The sequence below is a fragment of the Chamaea fasciata genome, unplaced genomic scaffold (genome assembly GCF_029207755.1).
Source record: "Chamaea fasciata isolate MVZ Bird 193981 ecotype frontalis unplaced genomic scaffold, bChaFas1.0.hap1 SCAF_19, whole genome shotgun sequence".
Lineage (NCBI taxonomy): Eukaryota > Metazoa > Chordata > Aves > Passeriformes > Sylviidae > Chamaea > Chamaea fasciata.
Window position 1 is genome coordinate 1283414 of NW_027094104.1, and position 22577 is coordinate 1305990.

Genomic DNA, 22577 nt, shown 5'->3' on the forward strand with positions numbered 1-22577 from the left:
TTCTTAACCCTCAGCTCAAGGCACACAGGACTCCAAACTAAGCTCCAAAATCCAGCGGCCTTTTTGCAAGTGCTGCTCTGAGTGAGTTTTGTGTGGCTCTATTTTAAGTCAGCAGCAAAAATTTAAGTCGGCTCAGGAACCTTTGTTCAGTTCCGTGCTCCTGGTCCTTGTTTGTTACCAACACTCCGCACTCGAAGGAGCCTCAGCCTGCAGGGAGTGAGCCCAGTCCCGCCAGCTCAGAGTGGCACCTGTCAGCCCAGGCACTGGGGCCAACTTTGCAGAGATGTTTAGCAGCTTAAACATGTTCGTGGAGTTAATGGGAATTAGGCACCTAACCTACTTAGATGCTGCTATAAATGCTGCTAGGCATGTTTAGATACCTAAATACCTTAGTAAATCTTTCCCCTGGCTGCTTGCAGCGATAGTGGACCAAAAATCAAATACCAGTGACTAAAGCCTCACCTTTGTCTTCTGTAACCAGCTTTGCCTTTCCCTAGCAATTGTTTTCATGTAACACTAAAAATACCAGCCAGCTCACAGGTTGTACCATCCAGGCTCTGCTCATAGTTTCTGGTGGCTTGATTATTTATTGCTCATTCTAGATTTTTTTCCACAAACAGTGGCTAAGGTTGGCATGGATTTAATAGGTTGGTATTTTTACAACACTCATTTAAGATATTTATTACAAGATAATAGTACTAAATTCTCTTCCCACAAAGATGAAATTAGTTTTGTATCGTTCATCAATAGAGTTGAAAAAAATAGCATGGGCCAAAGATCTGTTAAAAATAGAGCCTCATGTTTCCCAGTGTGAAGCTGGGAAGTTGAAATCTGATAACCAATGCTGATCCTGTGCCCGTGGTACAGTATCAGTCAAACCCAAACTAATTAAAACTGTCATTTAAAGAAGTGGATAAAAAAATCTTTATCCCGCCTGCTCCCAGGTATGTTTTGGGAGGTTGGTTTGTCCCCTGCAAATTCTGGCCCTAAAGCCACAAGGCCATGTTTGATCTGATGTCCACGATCAGAATCTCTACTTACAACTTCTAGGATTAGCTCAGGTTAAGTATGTGCAGGGTTAACTGCTGTCTAAGGATATTTCCTTGCCCTTATCTTGCAGCTCAGGAATTCTCAGCACACCAGCCAGGACAGTGGTGTGTTTGGTGTTCACAACGGCGCTCGAGACTCCAGAGAATTTAGTCCAGCATTTTTCCAAAGCACACACTGAAGTGCAGCTACATGAACCTTATTATTCACTGAGGGCTCTCATGAGGGATGTTGCTGAATTGATCCCTCATCCTGATGAGGAAGAACCCAGTTTCTCCAGCCAGACGCTATGGGGAATTTTGGTTTCATTGTTGGGCTTCTTGGGTAAAAGCAAACCATGAAAAATCAGTAGTTTTGGTGCTGTTTCAGATAAGTCACTATTTCACCCTGACCCCCCAAAGCTGCACTCTGATCAGAAATGTCTTGATCTCTTCTCAAGTACTCGGCCTGTCAGCTACCCACAGGCAGTATTTCCCTGTGGTCCAATTATTATTACCATCAAGAACTATCCTTGCTCATCTATGTGAAGAGAACTCATTAAAACGTGATTGAAATGGAAAAAGAAATAAAATTATGTTTCTTGCCTGAAATAGAAATATAACAATAACAGCACTTATATGGGAAAGAGAAAGGATTCTAGGAAAGCAAAGCATTGGGGTTCCTGCTGATGTTTTCATTTTCACTCCAAAGGCTGGTAACGCATCCTTATTCCTTTCCAACCCCACCGTTCCTGAGAACAGCAGGAGCACAGGGTTCTCCAGGGACGGGGCAGATCTCAGGCCCTGGCTGAGCTGCACACTTTAATCTCCAGACTGAGCCACTGGGGACCCATCGTTAGGGACTGTAATTAGTCACTGTGGGAGTTACGTGTTCCAAGCTGTTATGTGCGGCGGTTGGAAGGTTGGAGACAGTCATGACTCGAGCCAGGGATGATCATGAGACAAACAGCGTGTGTTATTGTTGGGATCCCTCTCCCATAGGGGTTGGAATTTCCCAGGCTTGGACAGTAGATTGGCCGGGGTGTTGGCACCGCCCAGCTCCTTGGCCAGTGATGTGTCTGCATTCCGGATTGAACAGAATTGGCTGAGGACCCTGTTAGAGTTCAGATCTGTCCTATCACTGCTCACCCAGGGACTTGTTCTGCTTTTCTAGAACGAGCCAGGCTAGCTGAATTGGGTTTGTGTTATGGCTAGATTCGTCTTCTCCAGCTATAGACCAGCTGTGCTGTGACACCAAGCTAAAGCTCATCGCTGATGGCATGAGCAGGAGCAGAGAGGCCCAGTAAGAACCTGCCTGGCACTCTCAGACCATATTACTCCTTCAATTAAATGCAGAACTGTTGTAAATGATAAAGATACGGAGGATCAGGAAACAGGCCCTAACTGTTGAAGTATGGTTGTCTTGTTACTTGGCTAATTGAAAGATGCAACCAAAAGGAATCATTTTGGTATTAACTGAAAATGTGTAAATGCAATTAATCTCTCACTCCTTTCTCTGCTCAGCTTTGGTAATGCAGTCCAGTCCCTTGAGCCTAAACTCTCCATGCATATGCTTAACCCATTCTGGCTGCAGATGCTGAAGCAGCCCAGTCCCGCAGGCTCTGGCTGTTTCCAGTAACCACTTAAGAGTCCTGCAGAGAATGATACCAAAGCCAAAAATGAAATCAATAGTAAATGTTCACTAACAGGAAAACTCCTGTGGCTGGCTGAGGATAACAGAAAAGTGTTTTGCTGCTGTGCTAAGAGGTTGTTTGGTAAAAAACCCTGAAGTCTGTTTCAGACCAGGTTTGTTATTGTTGCTTGTCCCGATGTTTTGGATACACAATTTAACCCACTTACAGGAAACCGAGGGAAAAGCCTTGGTAATTTCTCCACATTCAGAAAAATGCAGGTTCTCATTTATAAGAAAACTCAGTAGCCATCATGACTGAAGTTTTGAACAGCACCACTGGCTGCTCCCGTGGGGGCTGTTCTGTGTCAGGGACACTTGCCTGGAGCATGGGGGGAATTAGCAATTCAGCTTTTGATGTGGCTGAGGGAAATTACAGCGCTCTAGGTAAGGAGAAGGATTGAGTTCCCTTTTTTTTTGCTATAGCCAGAAGGGAAAGGTAAGCCAAGGGCTCTGGGGGCTGGAGTGAGAACAGTGGCATCCTTCCAGGGGCATGAACACTTCCCTGGGCTTGGGGGCTGGATCCTAGGGAGTGTTACCAGGGGAGCTTTTCCTCGCTCTGCAAACTTTTAGCTCATTGTAGTGGAAAGTTCTCAATCCAAAAACTAGCGTGCTGTGCAAAGGCACCAACAAGCTGCAGCTGCAGGCAGGGAGGTGAACGAGCAGAGACGTGCAGAGCAGCCTGTAATTCCTTGCCAAAGCCAAGGCCATGGCTCAGCCTCCTCCCTCTGTGCCCACTGCATCCAGAAATTGTTCTTGGATCCATCCATCTACAGCTCTCCTGCCCTACCCAGTTCTGATCGTGACCCCTCCCCTGGAGCAGAGCAGTGCTCAGCTCACTCTCCCTGTCACTACCATGTTTGCCAGGGGAGGACTGCGCTCTGATAGCTCTCAAGTGGGTAAACTGAGTTTGCAGTAATCCCAAATACCTGAGGTGTTGAAGCACAGCTCTGCCATGGAGGCTGAGGGCTTTAAAAGCAGAGAGGCACAGGGACTCGGATGGATGTACGTGCCTCATGTCATGTGTCTCTGCCAGGGCTGGAGCCTAATTGGATTTCATAAATGTGACTCCTGTGCTTCTTGATCACAAAACCAAATTAAACTTCAGGAAGTTTTGAATAAATCCATACCTGAAAGTTTGCCTCAAAAAAGAAAAAAAAAAAAAAAAAAAAAAGAGTAGTCTCATTCCAGCTCTTCTGCCTCAGCAGGGGAACAAAATGAAAACTTCAGAACTATTGCTTTAAAACAAATAAGCAAAGCACAGCCGGCAGATCTGAATTCCTGGGTGCACTGAATAAAATCAGTCATGTGATAATGATGGGATTTTCTAGAACACCTTTTAGGCATGCAATTTCTGCATTAAATCTATTCAGATGTCCCCAGAACATCTGCTTCTTCTATAAAATGGGAGTAACAACCACTTTTTACAGTGTACTGACAGCTACAGATAAAAGCCTCGTAATTGCTATCAGGAACTACTGCCTAACCAGAGATTTTCTTCAAAGTTAACCTGCCAAGATTTTTAAGACTATTGCACATGATAGCCCTGTGCGAGTTCACACAGTTTGGGGAGGTGGAGTCCGTGTTAAAATTGTAGGTAACAGTGGGATTCAAACAGATTCCAGCCTCCCTTGAAGGCAGATCAGACGCGGCTGATGCCTGGAGCCGCGGCAGCAGAGGGAGCAGAGCAAATCCCCAGATTTGCTGTTAATGTGACCTAAAATCAGTGGGAGCTGCTTTAGCACGTGAGTGCCATGGGCTGCTGTGCTTCCCTTCAGGGAGACACCGGAACACCTGCTAAAACCCTGGGCAGCCCCGAAAGAGAGGAGCCATTTATAGGCACTGCCCGGGAAGATCCACATCTCTGCAGCAACACGGTCCTGGCTGCTTTTCATCTCCTCCCTCTCTGCCTATGTTTATTCATGAGTCAGGGTGCAGGGAAGATGAAAAGGCTGCTGGCAGACTTCTCCACGGAGTCTCCACTTGAAATGGTACCACATTTCCAGGGAAGCCTCACTTGTGCTCCCAACAAGGTTGATCCTCATGGGAACGCCGTCATTCCTCTGCAGCTCTCAAGGCAGACAAACATTATCGTCCATACACTGAGGCACACAAAAAAATCAGTAAACCTCATCTGCATTGGTGAGATCCAGAGCTTGAGTGAGATTTTACTGCTCTTGAAAAACCCAATATTTGGATGGATTAACCTGGTGCCAGGCTGTCCCTCTGGTCTTTAGAGCAGCCATTTGAACAGCTGTAAAACGGCATCTAAAAACCAGGGGACTGCTGGCACACAGGGCTTGAGCAGAGCAAGGTCTGCTACAGAAAACCCAGCTGAGATCTTTCTTTGTGAAAGGGAATAGCAGCTAGTGGAACAGAAAAAAGAAATCCATGCCTGAATGAAAGGAAAGTGACATTAGGGAGGACTTTGAGCTCAGAATAGCTCCTGCCATCCTGTCACAGCCTCACTCCATGAGCCAGGGAGAGGCTGCCAGGGTGCTCTATTCTTGTAGGCAGTCCTCTGCCTGGAGCACCTGCAACAAAAATCGGCCTGATTTTTGTAATTCTGAGGAGAAGTGTTAAAAATATTAAGAAGAAATCACATCTCCTGTTAACTACTATAAAGCTGGAAAGCCTTTGTAGAGATTACTCAGGAGCAACTAATCTTAGCATAACAAAACCTTTGACTGACTTCCAAAGGACCTCAGTGTAACTCTTAAGTAAATCAGCCTCACCTACTCACAACACAGAGCACTCAAGGTGTTTTCTTGCAGGACAGGATCTCACAGTGTCCCTGTCCCAGGATGGACCCCCACCAGCCATGTTCATCACTTGCTCCAAGGGGCTGAGGGTGGCTCAGCTCTCAACAACCTCCAGCACCTGTCAGGATCAAACCCCCCAAATCCAACTGGGATCTAAGCAGTTCGGTTTTCCTGTGAGGAGCAGTTGTAAGAGGGTTTGTGCAGAAATCTGCAATAACTGAGGTCGATGCTGATGCTGTTACCGAGCAGACACTGCTGAGCAGCCTCTGAGCAGCCCAGTGAAGGGGCTTGAGAGATGGAGGATCTTCATCCAAAAAGGATGTTACTGTAAGGTTCAGAGAAACCTAATGCACTGCTGTAAGACTTCTTACTGGAAGCAAGTACCTGGCTGCTATGTACAAGATGTTTGCAGCCTGTCAGAGTCACAACAGACCTTGTTACCTTGTATGTCTAAGAAATCACACAGTTAACTCTGGCAAATACTCACCTGCCATACAGGTGTTACCCTCTTAAGATCCCCCTACCTGATCCTACGAGAAAGAGGGACAGAGAGAGAGACACAACACTGACTTGTCCAAGGTCAGGCAGCAGGTGGTGGCAGGCACTGGAGAGCTGAGGTCACCAGCCTGGTGCTTCGGCACCAGCCTGCTCTGAACTGTCTCAATAAATGAGGGTTCCAGATCAAGTGTAAAGGTTTCAATTATTAAAAAAAAAAAAAATCATTCTTCAAAAACAGTAGTAAAAAAAAAAAAAAAAAACAACAAAAAACCCCCACGGTTTCTAACTTTTTTATCTCCTGCTCAATAAAATAAAAATAATAAGACAATATGAGCTTCTTGCAGAAAGGACAAGTTTTCCAGGAAAGAATTTACTCAACGGAACAGTTGACAAGTCAGTTAGATAATGACCAAGCTAAAATAATGATGCTTGATGCCTGAGCAAAGCATCAGAGAAATGTTCCAAAAATCTTGTCTAAAAGTCTGCAGCAGCTGATGTTTCGTTTCTGTTGCATGGAAGCTTCCTAGCCATGGAGGCATTGCCCTGCCCGATGGCTCCGGGATAAAGGAGTTCCCCTAGGAGAAAAAATCCCCGGTACGAGCACAAATGCAGAGTATTGTGAGGGGCTGACTGTGCTGAATGGAGCCAGCCGATGGGACTCTGTATCCACGGTAGCTGAGGAGGTGACTCATGGCACCACTATAAATACAAACTTGCCTGCACAGAGCACACTCGAGTAAAACCTGCATTTGTACTGCGTTTGCACAACAAGCTTGAAACTCCACTTCTCCCGGCGCTCCCAGTGCATCCCCCAGGATGAGACACTGGTGTGGAACAGGGGAGAGCGCAGAGTCCCCCTGCTCTGCCTCCCCTTGTCCCCGCTGGCAGCACTCGGGGACATCGCAGCCCGGCGGCACGTCCCGGACTGAGGGAGGGGTCATGCCGTGCCATGAGGGCACTAAAGCAGGGAGGGGACATGGCTGGGTACTGCTGCAGGAGCTCAGCTTACAGGAATTCAAAATGTTTGCCTCAGTCGGGAACAAGCCCCTGGCACGGGCAGGTCACTAAGAACAGAGCGATGGCACAGGAGGAAGAGGCGATTGCAAATGGGATAGCCATTAAACAGCTGCACACCACCTCACCTGGATCTCTCCTGGGGAGGGAGAACACGGCACTAGAATAACTGAAAGTTCCTAGAAGCAATCGCAGCCCTCGAAAAGACATCAGGCAGAGCTCTGCTGGCAGGTTGGAATTCGCATCAGCCGATAGTTTGGGATGTTTGCGCTTGCAGAGGAGACTGCAGCTCGCCTGCCTAGGGAAAAAGGGGAAAATGCAGCCTCTCCAAAGTGAGAGAAGTGCCATTTGCTTCGGAGCTGGGGAGCTCAGTGCCCCTGGGGAGAATGCAAAGCCGCCTGTGGTTTTCAGAGCACGCTGCTCCCCCGGCCAAGGGAAGGAGGGTGGAGACGCCCTCCCGCCACTCCTCCGGCTGAGTGGGGATGGATGTGAGTGAATCGGGGGAAAGAGAGCTGCGTTCACGGCTGCTCTGCAGTCAGAGGTTTTTAAGAGATAGAAATAGGACCGAATTCTTAATGATTTTTAGGAGGTACAAATAACTCTCTCATTACAAGAACCTCCACATTGTTTAAACATCCCCTGGCTCAGCCAAGGTGGTAAAAAAGGCAGAAAGCTGATTTGGTTCAACACTGAAAAACGCTTTGAAAAAAAAATAATGATAGACAAACACTTCCTCTCCATTCAGGGTCACAAACCAGATGAAGTCTCACTGCTCTGGTAATTTTTTGCAGGTGTTATTGTATGGCTTGAGATTACGATAAAATGGAAAGATAAATTGGAATCCCATTAGTATGTACCTTTTATAAGATTAGCAATTTCACAGTATATTAATTTTTCCCTAGATTAGTTTAAATGTGTAACAGCACTTGATTTAACAGAGCTGCATGGGCAGACAGTATTTCAACACTGTGAACATCTGTTCTGAGTTACCAAAATTCCTGCTCAAAAACAAATATTTCCCCTACAAATCAACCCAAACATTATTCTGAGTGTTGTAACAGATGCAAAATGATTCTGGCTCCCTCTGCCCTGTGGTTTGGCTCTTTCCTTAAACTTGATGTGAATATATTTATTTAAACACTTCAAGAAATACACATCTGAAATGGCTATTTAAGCTTCCTTGGAGTGTGTCTGATGCTGGTTCAACGTTTATGGTCAGTTGACAGACTGCCTCATTAACTGCAGATTCTATTAATTAATGTAAGCTCTGGTTACAGCTTTGCAGATAAGCCTGTTCTGGAACAGCACCTAAAGTCCCACTCAAGTGTTCTGAACACTTTAGCCCAACAGCACAAAACTGATGAGCCTGAGTTTGTGAGAGGGGCAGAGTTTATTTTGGGGTTTATATTCATTCTGTTCTGGCCTGTTTCAGTGGGCTCTTTGCCCTCATTGTTACTGCTGCTGGTCATCTTTCGTGAGCTAAATGAATCAGAAGAGGTATTGATTTATCTGGCATAAAGAAATGAGATTTGTTTACTAGACGTGAAATTTGGAAAGAGGCTTTGCAAGAGGGTTCCCAGTTAATGGTCTGAGTATGTGAATAAAAATGTTTACTTAGGCAGAAGCAGCAATTCCATACTTTAGAGGTGTTTAAATGCATTAAGCTTCATATGAGTAACTGGGATTCAAGGTTGGTTTTTTTTTAATAGTTTATATGTAACAGCTCAGCCAGACAAATAGAGAACTGAATTGTGGTACCATAAATAACCACAAACTCCTGAATAGAGAAAAATCCTGTTGGTTTATCCCTCTTTGCACAAAATACCCTTTGGGGGCAGAAACAAGGCCGTGCTTTGAGGATGACGTTTTGGAATTGTTAATAATTTTCTGTCTTAAATGCTTGGAGAAAAACAGTGTGTGTGGACTAAATATAACCCTGTCATTAGTGCTGGTTGAGAAATGGGAGTCCCAGGACAGTTCTCTTCCACAAACAATGGGAACATGTGGGCCTCAGGGAGACAGGAGGATGGCAAAGGGAGCACTGCAGGACCCAGGAGTCTGTCAGTGAAAACGACACAGGGGCTTCAGCCATAAGAACATGCATTATTCCCCTGCAGGGATGCCAAAGTTGTTATGAAGTTGAGGGTCATATTTTCCAAAGGTAATTTGTTAATAAGGCATAACAGTGGAAGGGAACTACATATATGCAAACCTGCATAAAAATGTGCATTTTGTTCAACATTTCTATTTGTAAAGAGATCAGAACCCATTCTATATGCAGTAGGCTACTTCCTTCTATCGCATTATACATTAGCTTTATATATTGTTAATTAGACCTAATTTAGGCCTCAAAAATCTCATTAAAATTCTGATTAGTGCTGTTGGCAAGCAGCCATCTAAAAAGCCTCTATTTCTTTCTTTGATAAGTTTGAAGCCGCTATAACAAACAGTAAAAATAAGATCACAGCCTTCTTTCTCATGCAAATCAACATAATGTATTCTCCAGGTCAAAGTCATTTAAGGGAAAATACAGGAGGAGGACATCTTTATTTCCCTCCATGGATGCTGTCAGGTGGCTATAGAAAGTGATATGTTAATGCTCTTTGGCAGTTAAAAAACCCAAACAAACAAAAAACCCCAAACCTAAGAAACGTGTTATGAAAATGCCAGTTGTAAGCCTTCAAAACCAACTTACTCTGCAAGCCAATTAAATAAAGGGGTTTTTTAAAGGCTTTAAAAATTAATGGGAATACAAATATTACAAAGCTGATTTAATATTAAACCAGTTCTGTCTGATGTTTTCTGCATAACTTTTTGCTTGATGCTTTCCATACAGCTTGTAGTCTAAATGCCTGGCCAGGAAAACATACAGACAAGAATATCTTCAGTCCAAATACAGTCAATTATGCACCCACATTGCTGCAGATAAGAAAAGATAACTTTAAAAGAAATCATGGCATTAAAAAAAAAAAGTCAAAGGCAGAATAAAGCAACAAACAACAGCAGGGCTGCTCTGCTTCCTTGTGCCTGTATATGTTGAGGGGTTGTTATGATACAGCTGCCACCTATCATTGTATTCATCTCAATTAACTTCAACATTTCACTTTAACGCAGAAAAACTTTACAAGGCTGAGCACTGCTTGAAATGGCAAACACGAGGTGTGTCTTGCAGCGTACATTGTCTCTGTGCATCTCTGTCCTCACAGGAGACACAAGCAATGAGCCTGGGCTTGCAGAGGAGCCACCAGGACTCTGCAAAGCTGCTGATTCCAGCAGAGGAGAGGCAGGAGGGCTCTGACCTGTCCCTGTCCCTCAGAGCACAGTCCCCAGTGTGCAGCTGCTCCATCCTGCATCACTCTGGACACTAATAAGACAAAGCCAACTCCATTTACTGGAGAATACCACCTTTTCCTTCTGATAAACACCCAGCCATGCCACTGAAATCCATCAGCAAAGCTGATTCTGGGTTGGAATATTCATTTAAAGAAAGTCCAACTTACTAATATCCTATATATCCAAGCCCTTTTAAACTGTAATCTTTAGAGGTCAAATTAGACTTTCTGTAATAAATAAAGTAGGCAAATAAACACACACAAAATCCAGGGTACATTTGCCTCTTAAGACAGTGTTCAGTCTCTGTGTTGAATCGATATTTGCATAAGTAGGTTTCCAAAAACCTGGGAATCCTGGTAGGCTGGTATTTAATATATTCTGATATGATATGGCAACTAGTTACCAGCTGAAATTCCTGATGAAAGATTTAAATAGAATAAAACGGGCCATAAGAGAGGTGGCAATTTAGCAGAACCCCCTGGTTCAGGGTACCTGGGGTACCCAGGAAGGGCACTGTGGGCTGGCAGCAGTGTCAGGAATCTGCTCAGGCACTGCATGGAACTGAGAGGGGGAATGCATTAAAAAAAAGGGCAAAAAGAACACCCCCAGTCTCATCAACAAGATTTAATGAATCTAAACCTGCAGGACAAACTGCATACGGTTAATAATGTGCATTTCTGCACTACTTCCTGCTGTTACAATAATTCCTTCGTAAGAAGACATAGCATGACTTAATGCCTTTATGTTTAGAAGCCTGGTTTTTGTCTGTAGGAATTTTCCCAGTCTTCCACAGAAGGTCAGGCTTTCCTGCCAAAGATAAAAAACATTTATCACATTTCTGGGTTCTTAATAATTTAAACTCACAGGATTAAGGTCTGTGCTTTCTGCATTTTGTTTTTTCTAGAGGGCAACCTGGGAGCAAGGTGGATGCCACAGAACTAATCACAGAAAGAAATCCCAAGCTTAGGGCAGCCTAGCAAGCCTGGAGCTCAGGGCAGCAATCACTTTAGTGGTTTTGAGAGAGCTCGTTGGAGAGCACGAGTTTGCAGTATCAAGCTGTACAGATCCCGAGCTGATAAGCCTATGCATGTGGAATTCTTCAGGCGAAATTCTGCCTGACCTTCCCCGGCACCGTGCCTCCGGCAAGCTCTCTGAAAGCAGCCATTTGAAGTCAGAGAAATCTGGGTCATTGACTTCAATAGAAACTCTGATTAAGGAGGGGATGATGCTCAGCTCCTGCACCTTTCACTCCTCCCTTCTGCTGCAGCTCTGCCTGGGGATGGGCTGTTTTATTCTGTGCTCGTGGGTGCTCTTCTGTCTCCAGTAAAACCAATGCCAAATTCCAAAATCAAACAGCCTGAGCATGTAAGAACAGCTATTTCTAAACTGTCTTTTTGCAGCACGCAAGCCAAGAGTGAAAAAGGAAGAGGAATGGAGTGCAGAGGAATAAACGGAAGGATCAAGTTGTTTTTCCCATTGGCACCAGCTGGGAGTTGTCCTTATTCAGGGGAAGGTCTGATTGCAAAACGGGCCAGCTACTCCCTTATCTCTCGTATCAATCCAGTTCTGTCATCTGGCTGCTTACACCTACTGGGTCCAAATAATTCGCCAAAGCATCAAAGACACGAGGTGCCTGGAATGGCCTTGAGAGTCTGGTTAATACTTTACAGGGGGAAGGTTGCTTTAAAAAGCAGAGCAGACAATTTTTTCCAAAACTGTATTCATCACTGAGAGCCACACTTACTGAGTTCAAACCAGGTCAGCTGCCCAGGCAAGAACATGTATTTGATCTATCCTGTCATGGTAAAGGCTGCCTGTAAACTTTGGCAAAGAAAATTATTAACCTTTCAACTGACAGCATATAAGCAATGACTAGTAATACCTATTTTTCTGAGAACTGGAATGCTTTTTGGAACCAACCCAGATTACTTAGGAGAAGTTCTTCTGCCATCACCCAAAAGCAGTTCCAAACCTGTCTCTCCCACATTCAATTAAACTTAAAAAAAAAAAAAAAATTAAAAATAATGGAAAAAAAAAAAAAAGTGGAGGCAGCTGATGGTTCATTCAACAGGCATTCTTCATCTTGTGAGGAGCCCCAGCAGCTCGCTCAGCTGCACCCCACCGGGACAATAAACATCCATTTTCCAGTGATTCAGTGCTGTGGGTTGCGGCTTACACTTGGAAAGCCAAGTGAGGGCTCTGGCCAGAACCTCTGTGGAGGGGAGGGAGGTGGGAGGGCAGGCGTTGCTCCTCGGTGTCTCTCGACCTTCTCTTCAAAAGCTGCTGCTTTTCAGCTCAGTTGGGTGTGCGCATCTGAGCGTTCTCATGTGGCTTTTCATGGCCCTCCACATTCTGCGTCACATCGCTGGAAATGCACTGCCCTGCGAGGCCAGCCTGGGAACTTGCACTGCTCTGGGACAAATCAGAACTAAAACAAAGGCTGAATCATGCCTCTTCCAATTATCTCCTGTTTAGTTTTTTCGGTTTTCTGGGGTGGGTTGGGAGTGTGTGTGTGTGTTTGTTTGCTTTTCTTGTTTGTTTCGTTTTGTTTTGTTTTTTGGGGTTTTTTTTTCTTTTCTTTTTGTGCATCTCACTCAATCCTTTCATCCATTGTTTTGGCTCCCCAAGGGCTGAGGTGGAGATTCACTCAGTGGATGAACCAGTGGGTATTTAAGGTACTGTAAACCATTTGCTTTTTCAGTCTGTCCTGTGCCTTGACCCGAACACTTGTTCTGCATTATTTATCCTCTCCATCTTGCAGCTTGTTCTCTGCCCGCCTACTTTTGCAACTCTTTTCTCCAGACAGAACATATTTAACAGAGGAATGAAGTGACAGTAGCAGTTCAGCTGTGACCATACAGAAACCTGATTAGAAGCTTTGCTCAGGTTTGAGAGATCCATCACACTGCACATACAGTACTGGCTCCCATTTAACCCCGAGACAGAAAAACCTGAACTCTTTAGACCAGTCTATTTTAAATACACACAGTTCTAGATCACAAGCTGACTGTACAATACCTGTCTCCCAGCACCAGCGTGGGTGTCTCTCCATCTATCAGTAACCATATTTCTGCTGAGCCATGATTACTGCATCGTCTTCCTGCCCCACTTTTATCCATGTTTATGGAAAAAATACAGGTAGGTCCCTTGGAATATACTGGTCAGCTGGATCCCTAAAAAAACCACTTTCACTCCAGCTTTCTGTATGAGGGAAAAACCCAGCAGTCATTTTTCCAGGAGATATTTCAGAACAGAATTCCCAATTTCCATTACAGGCTATGCCAAGGCAACGTGTAGGAGAACGGGAACTGCTGCAAAAGAGTGGGGAAAATGCATCTCATGAACCGTACTGGAGATTTTTACCTAAAACCTGCAGTCCCTCCTTTGTAAAACGCGTTTAAAATAACTTGGGGCGGGGCGGGGGAGGTTATTGAGTTTTCAGCGAAGGGGCACGAACAGATTCAGACCTAAGGGCAGGACGAGTGCAGGCCAAGCCAAGGGTCACCCAAACGCGGCACCCGCTGTCCCCGCAGTCCCGAGCCGAGCCAGCCCCGACCGCAGCGCTCTGTGCGCAGCTCCAGCGGCCCCGGCCGCCGGAGCTCCGTGGGGCCCGGGGAGCCCTGCCCCAGCGAGGGCTCGTCCCGCACGGTGCCCCGGGTGCCGGGCCGCAGGTGGGGAGGACGCGGGGGGCAGTGATGGCATCGGTGCCGGAGCCGCTGCTCGCCTCGGCGGCAGGAACACATCGCACGGCAGGGCAACAACCCACAGCAGGGCAGCCCTCCCAGCCTGGACACCCCCGACAGCCGCTGCCCGGCCGGGTCCCCACCCCTCGGCGGGTGGACCTCCCTCGGCAGGCCCCCGCCCGCAGCGCAGCCCTTTTCCCACAGGGCCACCCCGTGCGGCGGGGGCGGCGGGGGCGCTGAGGGCGCCGTGCGCGCGCCCGCCCGCCGGCCCCGCCATTGGCCCAAAGTAGGTCACGGCCCGCGCGCGCGCTCACGTGACGGCCCCGCGCGCGCTGCCCCCCGCGCCGCGTGACCGGCGGGCGGGGCCCGGGGGCGCCGTGAGGGGAGCGGGGGCGCGTCCGCGTCCTTGTCGCTGTCCCGCTCCGCGCCCTCCCCTCACGGAGCCAGCGGTGCCTCCCCCGCCGAGCCTCCGGCACCGCGGCCAGCGCTCTGCAGGTGTCGAGGTGCCCGGTCGTCCCCCCGTGGCCGCCCTGCGGTGCTCGGGAGCCGCTGCGGTCCACACCGGCCCGTGCCCGTGGGGCTCCGGCCGAGCATCCGCCGAGCCCACCCCGCGATGGCCATCGGTGTCCGTGGGTGCTTGGGGACCCCAGGTGGGATGGCCCAGGCTGGTGATCACCGTGTCCTTAGTGCACCTTGGTAGAAGGATCCCTGAAAAGTAAGAAGATTTTTCGACTTTAAAAATGGCCTTGCAGATTGTCTTTGCTGAAGATAATAATCACGCTAAAAGAAATAAAATCATAACGGTACATTAACCGCTGGGTACTTGGTTTGAAAAGAATCGGATTTTTAGGCCATGTAACTGATCCCAGTGATGGAAACAACCATGAGCAGATACATAAACATGGGTTGAGATTTTTTTTTTTAATAAGGCACCCATCAAGATGTTTTCAATACAAAAACTAAGCAACTGCATAGTCCTTCATAAGCCATAAAATAAACATGAGTGAATGCTAAGCTAAGAATACAAAAATTATGTTGCAATTGGAAAATGGAGAAATTCAGGTAGTGTATCATTAGCTCTGCTTTCTCTTGGTTGCTTTACCTGGAGTGCACCATGTGGGGTCATCCAGCGGTCAAAACAGCACGAAGGAATTGGGGGCCACCTTTGGAAAAGTGTAGCAAGTAAAAATCAGTAATTTGTACGTACAGACAATAACATGCTGTCCTGATAGCCTGGAATTTAGGCTATTTGGGATGAAACCTGCCTGTGTAACATGGCTGTGGAGTTAAATTACTGTTCCTGTTGTGTGAGACCTTAAATAACAGCTCCAGCACCTTGCTCAGGTACTCTGCTCAGCTTTGCTGGCTGGTCTATAAATCAGGAAGATTTTGGCTTTATTTTAGCTTTCTCATCCAGGAAATTCCCAGCTCCTGCATGTTGGGAATGCAACATGCAACATTCCCATGTCTGTCTGTAACGGACACAGTGCTCAGAGAGGCTTCCTTTTGTTCCACACTTACACTGATCTACCCATAATTTACCCCGTTCAGTGTCAAGCAGTGAAGCAGTGCAGGTTTCCTGGCCTGTGGTGTTGAAAATGCTGTTTCTTTGTGTTGAGTCGGGTCAAGAATCATAAAAACACAAGTAGTTGTGCTCAAGTTGAGCTTCCATCCGAAACTAATCTTGTTACTGGTGTTTCCCAGTATCCCCACTACTTTTACATCTTCTGTTCTATTTACTCATCTTTGCTACTTATCATATCTCCTAAATGTATCTATTTTTCTTTAGGCAGCATAGAAGAAACATTCTGTACCGTATCTGCATATGGATTGGCAGTCACCCGAATCTTTGTGTCACTCATCTGTACCTCTGTAATTAAAGGTTTCCACCAGCCAGCAATTTGGCCATCTGAGGCAACGCTGGTATGTGTACAGTCATTTAATAATCCATGGCTTTTTCCCTTGCTTAGGTGACAATTAAAAGCTCCTGTGCTGCTGCTATCACAGCCCTGCTCGAGTCTGAACCATGTAGCATCTGTGGCATCCCAAGGTTCTCCCAAGACCTGCTCAGGCCAGGCCCTGAGTCTGTTCCTGTCACTTGTTCTGTGGGACCTGATGGTCACAGTCCCCAGTCTTCATGTTTTTGCTTGTGCCAATGCAGTTTTATTGATTTGAATGTACTTTGGACTTTCATCAGTTGCTTGTTTTAGGCAGATCATTTAACAAGACACTGATCAGTGCACCTAATGACAGAATTACAGAATATCCTGAGTTGGAAGGGACTGACAAGGGTCATTCAGTCCAACCCTTGGCTCTGCACAGACACCCCAAGAATCCCACTCTGTGCCTGAGAGCATTGTCCAAATGCTCCTGGAGCTCAGGTAGCCTTGGGGCTGTGCCCATTCCCTGGGGAGCCTGTTCAGTGTCCCACCACCCTCTGGGGGAAGAACCTTTTCCAACCTAACCCTCCCTGACACAGCTCCAGCCATTCCTGCGTCCTGTTCCTGGTCATACACATCGTAGGTATGTAAGGGGGTAAGTAGATACATAAAGGGAGAGCATAACTGTTCCTCAGACAGCTTTTATTTCTAAATACTGGGCAGTTTATACACATAACTTATCTTTATTTGCTTCCAGTGAATATTTATTTATATTTGTTGATGGTTAAAAGCTGACTTTTGAAGAAAGAGTCACAAATAAACACAGATGGTAAAACTTTGCAAAATGCAATCCAAAAGAAAACCCAAATGAGAAGAAGGGAGATTGATACCCACTGGCACTTGAAGGGTGAAGTTACTCCGGGATGAACGCAGTTCTTGCACAGCCTGCATGGGCTGAAGTCCAGAGCAGATGGAAAGTCAACTGTGCTTGAACAAGGATCATGGTGAGTGGGGAGGAAAGTCCCATTTGAGTAAAAACAGGGCCTGGGAGTCTTAGTGCAGGACAAGTTGACCATGAGCTGGCAGCGTGTCTTTGAGGCCAGGAGGGCAGTGGGATCCTGGGGTGCTTTGGGAAGAGCGTGCCCTCTCCCTCTACCCTGATGAGGCACATCTGGAGTGCTGTATCCCACCTTCGGCTGCTCAGGACAAGAGAGAAAAGGAGCTGCTGGAGAGGGTCCAGCAGAGGCCACAAAGATGATTTGGGGTCTGGAGCATCTCTTACAAGGAGAGTCTGAAGGGAGCTGGACCTGTTTGGCGAAGAGAAGACTGAGAGAGGATCTCAACAATGCATATAAATATCTCCAAGGTGGGTGCCAGGAGGATGGGTCCAGACGTTTTTTGGTGGAGCCCAGTGACAGGGTAAGGAAAAATGGCCGTGAACTAAGACACAAAAGAGTTCCACCTCTACGTGAGGAGAAACTTCTTTCCATGGAGGGTGGCAGAGCCCTGGAACAGCTGCCCAGGGAGGCTGTGGAGTCTCCCTCTCCGGAGGCAGTCCAAACCCATCTAGACAGGTTCCTGTGCCGCCTGCTCCGGGTGACCCTGCCTGGGCAGGGGAGATGGGCTGGGTGATCTCCAGAGGTCCCTTCCAGCCCGAAGGGTTCTGTGAGATGGCAAGAACCCTACTCGTACTGGTGACAGCGCTGTCACTCCGGGGTGACGCACGGCAGAGGCAGAGGGAGCTCCGTGGGAAACGCTCGCAGGCCCCACGGCCAGTCCCCTTAGACACGGGTGGGACTCCCCACCCGCCGTGCCCCGCAGCCCGCACCCCTCAGACCGCGGGTCCCGCTGCCCCGGGGGAGCCGCCACGCTCGGACGCCGCGAGCGGGGTCAAACGTTCAGGCTCATTAACATCTCATTAGCACATTCCTCCCGGTTACCGGGGAGGCGCTGCGGCCCCGCGGGGGGGTTTGGGGCGGGTGTCCCGGGGTTCCCTCCCCGATACCGGCCGCACGCGTGCCGGGGCGGGGCGCACGGGGGGGGCGTGGCCGGTACCGGGGAGGGGCGTGGCCGGCGCGCCAATGGCGGGGCCGTTCTCAGGCGTGACGTCAGCGGCGGCGGCGGCTGCACGTGGGCGCGGGGCGGGCGGGCGCAGAGCGGCGCAGAGCGGGCGGCGGGAGAGGCGGCGGTGGAGCAGCTGCGCGGCGGAGGGGCCTGACCCGCGCCCGGTCTGCGCCCTGTCCCGCGGCCCCAGCGCCCCTAGCCACCGGCGCTCGGCCCGGCCCTGCTCCCGGCTCACCCGCGCCGCGACAGCGGCCATCGCAAGGGGGAAAGAACCGCTCGCCGCGCAGCTGCCCCCTCGGGCCCCCTCCCCGCCGCCGCGGGCAGCTCCCATCGACCATGTCGCGGCCGCTCCCGCTGAACCCCCCGTTCCTGCCGCCCACCTACGGCGTGCTGAAATCCCTTCTGGAAAACCCGCTCAAGCTGCCGCTCGCTCACGAAGACGGTGAGGCTTCCCCCGGACCCCTCGCAGCGCGCCCCGGTTCCGCCGTCACTCGGGGTCCGCGGCGTGGCTTTCCCTTTCTCCCTCCCCTCCGCGGCCCCCCCCGGTCCCCGCCCCGGGTGCTCCCCCGGCGATGCAGCCCCGGGACGGCTCGCTCGGGGCGCTCTGCGGGAGTGGCGGCCGCCCCGGCCCGATCTAACGGGACGCGCTCGGAGCTCCCATCGGCAGTCCCGGGGGACGGACGCCAAGGGCGCTCGGTGGCTCGGGTAAAGGGGGCCAGGATCCCCATCTCAGGCCCCGCAGTAAACCACTCCCGGCCCCGCGTCCCCCGGTTCAACGGGAGAAAGTTGCGGCTTCCCCGGGAGCGGAGGCAGCTCGGGAATACCCGCACCGCGTTTGGCGAACGGATCGAGCGCGCACGAAAAGCAAGAAACTGAGGGAAGGTCTCGCAGTTCCTGTCTCCTCGTCTTTCCGAGTTCCACTGCTAAGCGACTCGCAGGATTTCACCGGGGCTCTTGTACGAGGTTAAAAATAAAACGCTGCGAAGTCTTGGTAGCTGACAGGAAGCTATATGAGTTCAGATTCTTGCAGATCTTGCAGAGGAATCAGGCGTTTCCCTTACAAAACGTGCATTGAAATCACTGGGGGCTGCAGAAATGAAGAAGCCTCAGTTTAACTTTTTTTTTTTTTTTTTTTGCTTCTGCCTTTGAATATTTTGTTGTCTCTTGTGCACATCAAAACCACGTTCTCTCAGCCTTTGCCGCTGTATTTTAGTAACGTTTAGAAGTGCAGAATTTGAGGGCTGCTTTGCTTGTGCAAGGATTAGCAAGATGGGGACCTTAGTTTAGAAGAATAACAGGATCCCAGGGATTTTAGCCTAAGACTGTTCCTTTTCAACAGAATATATCAATAGCTTCCATTTTGCTGGAATACTTAAATGTTTACTTTTAAGTCTGTTGAGTACTTTTTGATGCTGACTTTTAAAGCTGTGCATGGAGTGGAATTGTTAAGTAAAAACAAAGGGCAGTCTCAAAAATGTGGTTGATTCCCACAAAGGTGCTCAGTGATATGACCCCTCAATTCTCTTCCAAGTAGAGTGAGTCGAAGGAGTTATTTTTTTGAAGAGAGTATTCCTTTCTTACACCTGAGAGTACAGCAGAAATGATGGAAATAGTAGTAGCTAATGTTTTAATTACTGAGTTCTTACATGTTTATTATATGTTTTTATTTAAGCATTCGGTAAAGAAAAAGACAAAGAGAAGAAGTTAGATGATGACAGCACCGGTACCACAGTCCCTCAGTCAGCTTTCTTGGGTCCAACATTATGGGACAAGACACTGCCATATGATGGAGACACTTTCCAGTTGGAATACATGGACCTGGAAGAATTCCTCTCAGAAAATGGCATTCCACCCAGCCCAAACCAGCACGAGCCTAGCCCACACCAGTCAGGTCTCCAGCAAGCTACCTCAGCATCACCTTCTGTCATGGACCTCAGCAGCAGGGCTTCTACTTCAGTCCATCCAGGCATGGTGTCGCAGAACTGCATGCAGAGCCCAGTCAGACCAGGTAAATCAGCCCTTAGAACTTCCCTGTGGAATTTGGCATGAACCCCTGCTCCCCACTGTAAATCACTGCTTCCCTGTGCATCTGACAGGCAGCTTTGAGCCCAGAGGATTCCTGTCACTCACACTCCAGCAAATAAAAACAATAGCTCCAGTTATTGCTAAGCTGCTCCACCAGGATTTTTGTTAAATTATTGAAGGGAAGCTCTGGGAATTCCAAGGAAACTTGGCTATCTTACTTGGTATCTTAGCTGTTAGCAAGTAAAAAGACCACAGACAGAATAGCATAGATGCCACAGGGTTAAAAGAGCAGGAAAAAGGTCTGTGAAAGGGAATATTCCTTCAGCCAATATTTGATGTGAGAATACAGGAGTGGGCAGTTATTCTGGAGTTAAAGGTTAATGCCTCTTACTTGAAATTTTGGCCATAATCTTACTCTCTACTGAGCAAAGTAAAATTTGCCACAGGAACTGAGTTTTGGAACAACATTATAATCTTGCTTAAATTGGCATAAACTGAGTGTAACTCTGACCTGAGTTCATAACTTGCATCTGTAGTCACCTTAAGCTTAAGAAAACACCGTGGAGTCCAAGGCCTTGTTGTAATGCACAATTCCAGCCCATCTGATGTCAGTGGAAGTCTTTTATTATTTTATTAGCACTTGAGATCATTCCTTTAGAGACACCAGTCCGAATCCAGGGTAGCTGCTCTGGCTTGACACCAGCATGGCTGAGATCATGGAGAGTGTCAACATTGAAGTTTGGGAAATATGGAGCTTTGCCTTTTTCCTTAAAAAAAAAAAAATAAAAGGACAGAGAGTGACTTATTTATTGTGCTCTTCTGCTCACACAAGGTGTGCTAGAGCAAAGTGTGCTCTTGGCAGCGGGAAACCGCTCCTCTCCCTTCTGCTTGATCATTTGCCATGCTCAGCGTGTGAAGTCATTGTCAGAATAATCTGTTAAGGAGGCAAAATAGATAAATAAATAGAGAGGCAAAAGTTGTGGAGCAGCATGAAATGGAAGTGTGTTACTAGTCGGCAATGTTCCTGTCTTGTTAAAAAGAGAGAAAATATCCCCTAAAGCTCCCCAAACCTGTCAACAGACTCCTTGGCCCCCCATCAGAAGTGTGTGTTCAGTCATGGATTTCATTTACTTACTTTTGCTTTGTGTGGATTTGACTTTGCTTTGTGTTTCAGTTTCAAGGCTTTTCATGGTTAACTAATAACTTATAAGGGTGTCCAAAGTTAAAATATATTTGGAGTAGGCAAAAGCAGAAATGAAACCCATTGCTTTCTCTTGACCAGCTTTTAAAATAGAGCCTATGTGCTCCACCATTTTCTGTCACTTGTGCACACACAAAATTAAAAGCAGATAATCTGTCCTGAATATCTTTTTTTTTTTTTTTCAGAGGAGCCTGGTAGTGAGCCAGGCTTTTAATGATCACCTGTCAGAATTTATTTGTAATCAGCTATCTGTGTGACTTTTCAACTCATTGATTTTTTTCAGTTTTTCCTGAGCCTTTTGCAGCTCAGGATTGCAAACTTACTGCACTTTTTTACTGTTGTAAAGGTTGTTATGTCTCTTGGGGTAGGATAAAACACCTAAATTTGCAGGTATTTTTTCCAACACCATCTTGCCTGAATAAGAATAGATTTTTTTTTTTTTTTTTTTTTTTTTTTGTTAAGTGTGTTTTTTGTATGTTTGGTTGGGGTTTTTTTAAAGGGAGCTCATTTCACTTCTTAAATAGTATTTTCTTGTCCCCATTACAGATAGGAAGTGTGACTTAATTAACAGTAGTCTGGTCTATCATCAGGTTGTTGAAATTTTTACGTGCTGTCATGTGAACATCTTTCTTTGACAATCAGTACTGAAGAGAAGACCATCTCACAGTTTAGCATTTGAGCAAGTTTGAGAATATAACAGCATGTATTTAAAAAAAAAAATAGTAAAAGTAAAAATGAGCATTTAAGAGTTATCATAAAAGGGCTAAGGCAAATGTGCTGCTTTGAAATAGGAAGGTAAATGTTAAAATCATTGTAATGGAGCCTGTTGGTTAATATATCTTAAGACATTTAAAATAGATGCTTTTTAATTGTCATATAAAGAAAGGTTTCTAGTTGGTGTGAGCCATCATTCCAGCATGCGTAGCGCTGTGATTTGTGTTGCCGTAATAAAGCAAAGAACAAGTAGTAGGAAGTACACAATTTCAATACAGATTAATTCCATGTGATCTTATTACTTCCAGGAAAACTGAATGTTTTAGGTGATAGTAATTCTAAAAATATTTCACTGGTGTGTGTTCTGAATTTTGCCTTGCAATGGGAGCCTGTTTGAGCGTGTGAGGCTGGAGGAAGGGTCCGGTCCTGTGATGCTCCTGCCGCTCTTTTAATGGCTCTGCAGGTTTAGCAGCAGGGCTCACGTGCAGGTGGTCACAACTCCCCGCTGGCTGTGCCCTGTCCCGGGGGGGACATTCCCCTGCACTGGGAGCCCCAGCTGTGACTCAGGGACGTGCCCGGGCCAGGGATGATCATGGGAGAGCAGCAGGAGGAGATTTAATTTTGTGTGTGTGTTCCAGCACAAGCTTCATCTGTCTGTAGGAGTGAGTGGTGTTGCCCAAACGAGTTT

The 22577-nt window shown here is 47.3% G+C and overlaps 1 protein-coding gene across 1 annotated transcript in view; it reads left to right on the forward strand.

Annotated features, from left to right (window-relative positions):
* The first annotated feature begins 18056 nt into the window (after nt 1-18056).
* The window catches only part of HLF (HLF transcription factor, PAR bZIP family member), a 36030-nt gene continuing 31509 nt past the window's right edge, over nt 18057-22577 (forward strand). Inside the window, exons 1-2 of the mRNA XM_066200225.1 lie at nt 18057-18391; nt 19622-19957. Of these exons, the coding sequence (XP_066056322.1) occupies nt 18286-18391; nt 19622-19957 (442 nt within the window). The 5' untranslated portion in view covers nt 18057-18285. The remainder of the gene's footprint in view (nt 18392-19621; nt 19958-22577) is intronic.